The sequence below is a fragment of the Colobus angolensis genome, unplaced genomic scaffold (genome assembly GCF_000951035.1).
Source record: "Colobus angolensis palliatus isolate OR3802 unplaced genomic scaffold, Cang.pa_1.0 Scaffold124, whole genome shotgun sequence".
Taxonomy (NCBI): domain Eukaryota; kingdom Metazoa; phylum Chordata; class Mammalia; order Primates; family Cercopithecidae; genus Colobus; species Colobus angolensis.
The window spans coordinates 9125262-9132258 of NW_012113586.1; the positions used below are offsets into that span (position 1 = coordinate 9125262).

Genomic DNA, 6997 nt, shown 5'->3' on the forward strand with positions numbered 1-6997 from the left:
CCCACTTCTCTCTTCTCCTCCACTGTCACTGCCCTCGACTCTTGCCTCATTTTTGCAAGCCGCGGTAACTGGTCTTCCTCCTTCCATTCTTGCCCCACTTCATTGTATGCTCCACATGACAGCCAGAATGACCTTTGCAACAATCCCAGCTGGCCGGGTGTCTTCCCTCGGTAGCTCCCTGTTATACTCACGATAAAGCTCAATTTCCCTTGAATTACGCACGAGACCTTCAGACCCAGCTTCTGTTTACTTTTTCTGCCTCATCTCCACCTACCTGCTTGCTGACACTTCAGGACTCATCATTCTGAGTTATTTGTGCCTCCTGGAAGGTGCCATGTTCTCTCTGTGATCTGGACATTGGCACATGTAGCCCCTCTGCCTTGAGGTTTCTTCTACATCCCTGGCTTGTCTCTTCCACTTTGAGTTTAGGTTAGTGCTGTCCAGTAGAAATATGATGTGAGCCACATATTTATTGAATTGTAGGTTTTGTAGTAGCAACATTTTTTAAAAGTAAAAGTAAAAAGTACGTGAGCACTACAAAACAATCATGAAATCTTATGGGACGCAATGACAAAAGTAGAAGTAGTCCTACCAAAACCATAAGGTTGAATTTAAGGGAAAAATATTTCACACTGTTTCAGTTTTATATTTAAATTAATTAATATTAAACATTTGGTTCCCCAGTCATACTAGTCACATTTAACATCTTTAATAACCCCATTGGGCCAGTGGTCTCCTTCTGAATGGCACAGGTTTAGACTTCAGTTTCTCTGACATCCCATCTGCAGTAGGTGCCTTCCATATGTTACTACAGTAATCAGGGCTTAACCCTCTCGCAGTACCAGTTACACTGTGATATAGCTGTCTGCTTACTTGTCTCTGTTCCTCATCAGACTCAGCTTCTTGACAGTAATGCCTTTGTCTTATTCATCTCTGTATCGTCAGCACCCAACAATTCTGGCCTAAAATAATTGCTTGGTTTGTTTGAACGAGGTTGAATGCCTGAAAAACAACAATCTTCTATGGGCCTATGAGGCATTACAAAATCAGGTCCCTCACTTGCTCACTCTGACCTCATCTTCTACCACACTCCCCTTTGTTCATTCTGCTCCAGCCACACTGGCCTCCTTCCCATTCTGTGAATAACCTAAGTATGAGGGAAGCTTAGGGCCTTTGCGCTATGTTCTTTGTGCCTGGAAAACCCTTCCCTTGAGGGCCAATTGACTTTGCTTCTTCCTGTATTGCATTTAGGTGTCTTATTAAATCTGCCTTCCCTGAACAACTTCTTTCCAACAGAGACCTCATTCCACCAGTTAATTTCCTAAGTTTATTTTTTATTATAATGTCCATCACCATTTGGCAACTGTAATGCAAGTTTCATGATAGCAAGCATGGGGTGCTTTTTCTGGGGTGATCAGTGATGCATTCACCCAAGTAATTTTTTTTTCTTTTTCTTTTTCTTTTTTAACAGTTGGGGTCTCGCAGGCTGGGCGCGGTGGCTCATGCCTGTAATCCCAGCACTTTGGGAGGCCGAGGCAGGTGGATCACGAGGTCAGGAGACTGAGACTATCCTGGCTGACACCGTGAAACCCCGTCTCTACTAAAAATACAAAAAATTAGCTGGGCGTGGTGGCGGGCGCCTGTGGTCCCAGCTACTCAGGAGGCTGAGGCAGGAGAATGGCGTGAACCTGGAGGTAGAAGTCGCAGTGAGCTGAGATCACGCCACTGCACTCCAGCCTGGGTGACCAAGTGAGACTCCATTACAAAAAAAAAAAAAGAGTTGGGGTGTCGCTCTGTTGCCCAGGCTGGAGTGCAGTGGTGGTGTGATCATGGCTGACTGCATCTTCAATCTCTGGGGCTTAGGTGATCCTCCTACCTCAGCCTCCCAAGTAGTTAGGGATACAGGCATGAGCCACCATGCTAGGCCTACACTCCCAACTTAGAATAGTTCTGGCACCTAACAGGTGCTTGATAAATATTTATTGACTGCAGGAATGTTAAGACTATCACAGGGAAGGTTAGGGAATGGGAAAAGGCAATAAGATACTCAGAAGTAGAGTTCCAGGAATTTCAATGTTTCTCCCATTTCAAGTTTCACAACATCCAAATGGCTTGGAAAGCCACACAATGACCAGCTTTTCATTGATTTATGTGTAAAACTTGAGGCAGGAGTAAAAGGATAGTCATGAGTTTTAGGAGCTTGAGGCTTTATGAGTATGTCCCATTCTTTGCCCCCCAAACCAGGGAATTCCTGGTTCTCTAATGGCAGAAGGGTTGGATGGGTGGAATGTGGCTGTTGGAAGCTTCTGTGGCAGTTGGTAGAGACCACCAGTTGGACCAATGGAAGGGACTCCAACAGCACCCACTGAGCAGAAGGAGGCCAGGTGGGAAAGCTCCTGGGAAGAGCAGCCAGACTGGACACTGGGCTGCTCGACTCCTGAGTCACAGTGAGTCACAGCAGAAAATAGAGTTGCTGGGAGGCAGAGATTGGGGTCTGAGTCTGCATACTGAACACTTTGGAACATATATGCATGATATGGGGCAAGCTACTTAATCAATGCTTTGTCCTAGCTTGTAAAATAAAGATGATTTGTATTTCACAGGGTTATGAAGATGATGTGACATAGTATATGTGAAAATGCTCTGTGAACTGGAAAGTGTTCGACAAATACAAGTTATTAGGTCTGGAGGCATTTTCCCATGAATTCTCTTGTCTACCCACCCTACATCTTCGATCATTGAATTTATTGTACATAACTCAGGGCTCTTGTAAACTTTTATTTTGTTATAAAACTCAGGCTCGTTTCTCCTGAATGTCCCTCAAGGTTCAGAAAAACAAATCTCAATCTGGCCTTGGAGAACTTAAGGAGCCACATCCTGACATTTCAAGGAATACTGTTTTCCAATTATTTCATGTGTGAATGTGTTATCTCCCCAGACAGACAGTAAGCTGCCTGTTGTTAAGAGCACAGACTTCAGTACTGGGTTTGTTTGTTTATTTATTTATTTATTTTTGAGACAGGATCTCACTCTTTTGCCCTGGCTATAGTACAGTGGTGCTAATCACGGCTCACTGTAGCTTCCCTCCTGGGCTAAGTCAATCCTCTCGCCTCAGCCACCTGGCACTACAGGCACATGCCACTGCGCCCAGCCTCAGTATTGGGTTCAAGGTTTAACTTTGCTTGCTTACTAGCTGTGTAGGACTTTGAGTATGTTGCTTACTCTCTTTAAGCCTTAGTTTTCTCATCCACAATATTGACATTATAATAATAATTTATAAAGGGCTGTTGTGAGAATTACAAAAGATAATCTATCTAAAGTTCTTAATCCAGTACCTGGTACATAGTAAAAGACTAATCAATGTATCTTCTTGGCAATAGCTACCAGCACAAGGCTAAGCATCTACTAGTATTGGGCTTTTCTAAAACACTTGATTGACTGAGAACTAAAAGTAAACCAAAGAAAGCAGGCAATTCAAAGCTAATTTTGGTTTTAGCCTTCTAGCCTATCAAGAGGAACTGAAAGGTATATGGCCTCCTGATCCAGGCAGAGAAGTAAACAGCAATATAGGGGCAATTTATTTTCTTGGATTGACAATGGATAATTTTCATTTGAAACATGGCAGTGGGTTTAGGTAGAGGGAGGGAATATTGGCAATTTTAGTCCTGATATGTTGATGGGATGTTTATGGGACACAAGTATGGGGCAGCATGACACAAATTTTCTAGGACATTTTTCCCTTTCAAATCATCTGTCACATTTTCAGACCACACATTTTGATTTTTGTTCAGAAAATTTGCACAAATGCAGGTGTACATGACCAATAATGATTAACATTTTATTTCTATGGCTATTTGTTTAATTTAACCACACAGACACAGTTTAAAAACTCTTACTGAACTCTACCAACAGGTTCTAGGAGTCAAAGACAAGGTATAATTCTTGACCTCCTATTATGGTTGAGGAAACAGACACATAACTGTATTGAAATGCTGAAGTGCTGTTTTAAGGGTTATGTACAAAATGATATGGATATGGAAGATAGGGGAAGATGTGGTGGGGTCAGAACAAATTTCACAGAGGAAATGGCAGATCTGAAGAATAGCTAAGATTTGTCCATGTTGCCCACAGGAAAAGACCATCTCATAGGAAAGCAATGGCACAAGCGAAGACCTGGAGACACATATGTTGTTATTGAATCACAGGGTGGGGTGACTGTCGCAGTTGAGAAAAAAGATTGAAAAGTTAATTTGGGTTCAGAGTGTGGAGGGTTTGAATTCTATCCTAAGCAGAAATTTAAACTAGGGATGACGTGGTGTCAGTAGGGAAGGTTAATGCAGTAGGGAGAGGCCAGGGGCAAGAAGGGGACAGGGAGGAGTGTTGAAAAAGTCCAGGCCAAAAATGATTGGCCCTGAATTAGGACTATAGCCATGGGAATGGAGGAAGGGGATTAAATTCAGACAGACTTCTGACAGAATGGACCCTACACAGGGCCCTCTTTGAATTATACGTATACACACATACACGCAAATACACACACATATGAGAGAACGACTCCATTAAGAGACACTTCCATAAATGAGAAGGAAAAATTACAAAAAATTCTGTAGTAGTGAGCAGTAGGAGAGAAGAGTAATGGCCTATGATTGAATAAAACTCTGTGACCTTCTGCTCTGTGTTTGACCTGACCATGTGGGCCTTGATGTGGAGTCTATGACCTCTGTATCTCAGTTTGTATTTCCTCCTCCCTTCCTCCCTCCTTCCCCCAACACACACACAATCTGCTTCTCTGTCACATATTAATAATAGCTGCCAGCTGGTCACCAGATCCTCCATCTAAAATTAACAATTGGTGCTGGGCAAGGTGGCTCACGCCTGTAATCCCAGCACTGAGAGGCTGAGGCAAGCGGATCACTGGAGCCCAGGAGTTTGAGACCAGCCTGGGAAACATGGCAAAACCCCGTCTCTACAAAAAATACAAAAATTAGCCAGGCGTGGTGGTGTGCACTTGTACTCCCAGCTACTTGGAAGGCTGAGGTGGGGGGATCACTTAAGCCTGGGAGGTTGAGGAAGCAGTGAGCCATGATCATGCCACTGCACTCCAGCCTGGGTGACAGAGGAAGACCCTGTCTCAAAAACAAACAAACAAACAAACGAACAAAATTGTGTAGGTAGGAGCTTTGAAGACGGAAAGTCCTATTATTTTCTTCTTCAGGGTATAGTCCTCTTTCAGGTCAGCCTTGTTCACTGGACACCAGGCAAAATTCAGCCTAGCACAGAATGGGCTTTCAGAGGATGACAGCACTCTTTGACCTGACTTCTGGACCAGCCAGAGATCTGGTGCAGTTGTTACAGGAGGAAGAGTTAATTGGGCTACAGGTCCTGAGGCAGGAGGGAAAGGCCTGGCAAGGGCTTGGGAGGACGGAGGGAAGTTGATGGAATACATTTTTCTTGGTCTCTAAGACAATCAAGAGGTATTTACCAGGCAGGAGAATGGCGTGAACCCCGAAGGCGGAGCTTACAGTGAGCCCAGATCGCGCCGCTGCACTCCAGCCTAGGCGACAGGGCGAGACTCCGTCTAACAACAAAAAAAAAGTATTTACCCAGCCAGGTGCTGTGGTGCGTGCCTGTAATCCTAGCACTTTTGGAGGCTGCCGCTGGAGTATTACGTGAAACCAGGCGTTCAAAACCAGCTCTGGCAACAAAGTGGGTCCCTGTCTCTCCAAAAAACAGAAAAAAAAAATAGCCGGAAGTAGTGAGGCATGCTTATAGTCCCAGTTACACGGGAGGCTGAGGCGGGAAGAGTGCTTGAGCTCAGGAGTTTGAAGCTGCAGTGAGCTATGATCGTGCCATGGCACTCCAGACCCTGTCTGTAATTAATAAATAAAATATTTTTTATTGGATATTGTGTGCCTGCTACCAAGGTCTTCTTTCAGTCTGTTCCACACAGTCTATTCATTTACCCAACAAATATTTGTTAAGAACTTAGTGAATATCAGCCCCTGCCTTAGGCCTAAGGAATACGGAAACATTAAATGAGACCAGGACCATCTACCTCTGCCCTCACTCTCCGTACTTGAGTTTAGTCAAAAGGCTGAGAACAATTGACCTCACTCTGTTAGTTCAGCTCTAAAGATGGTAAGACGAGGTTGGGCTTGTGTGTAGGTTCGGGAGTCTTCCCTTGTGATCTCATGTGTTTAGATAAGTATGCTAAGAGAATGGTAGACAATTTTGTCAGCATGGCCAACTAAATTGTAATCTCTGAGTTTCCATGCTCAATTTATTAACTAACACATAAGCAATTCTCTGTAAAAGAATGTTGAATGAAAAAAATTACCAACTCTGAGCAGCAATTTTTAACTCAGTGTTTGATGTGTCAAGAACCTTTGATCTTGAAGTGTGGGACAGGAAAACTGATAAGTGCTAAATCCTACTGTGAAAATTCCACCGTTCAGAGTTGCAGAAATACAAGGCATACATGACAGTAGACTTAGTAATTTATGCTGCATCTTTGATTTCACAGTAACAGGTGACCCAACACTCAGTCTCTCCCAACATTAAGATTTGAAGCCACCTCATAGCTAGACTCATGTTATGGCTTTTAGACAATTAAAGGAAGGAAAGTTTTAAATTAAGCTGTCATTTTATTTCCCCAAGACTAGGAAGGCAGTAATAGCAAAAGGAACGTGGATGTTTTAAATATTAGTAATAATAATTTTATATTTGTATAATGCTTATACTTTTCCAAAATATAGTTTGTGTCACTGGATACCATTTGATTATACCATGATAGATAGGATAGAAATTATGGTCTCCTTTCCAGGTAAGAAAAAGGAGGCAAAGTGAGAAAAAATGATTTACCTAAAGACACACAGCTGGGTACTGGAAAAATAGGACTGCAACTCCAATCTCTTGATGACCAGGATTATGCTGACTTCCATATTTGGTTTTGGAGGCACTAAGTTTCAAAAGGAAAAGGATTTTGTTTAGGTCACTG

The 6997-nt window shown here is 43.0% G+C and overlaps 1 protein-coding gene across 2 annotated transcripts in view; it reads left to right on the top strand.

Annotated features, from left to right (window-relative positions):
• The first annotated feature begins 2289 nt into the window (after positions 1–2289).
• Positions 2290–6997, top strand: part of LOC105505363 (adenosine receptor A3) — an 83080-nt gene continuing 78372 nt past the window's right edge. For both annotated transcript variants that reach the window (XM_011933181.1, XM_011933183.1), the window contains exon 1: positions 2290–2447. In XM_011933181.1, coding sequence (XP_011788571.1) covers positions 2341–2447 — 107 coding nt within the window. In that variant the 5' untranslated portion in view covers positions 2290–2340. The remainder of the gene's footprint in view (positions 2448–6997) is intronic.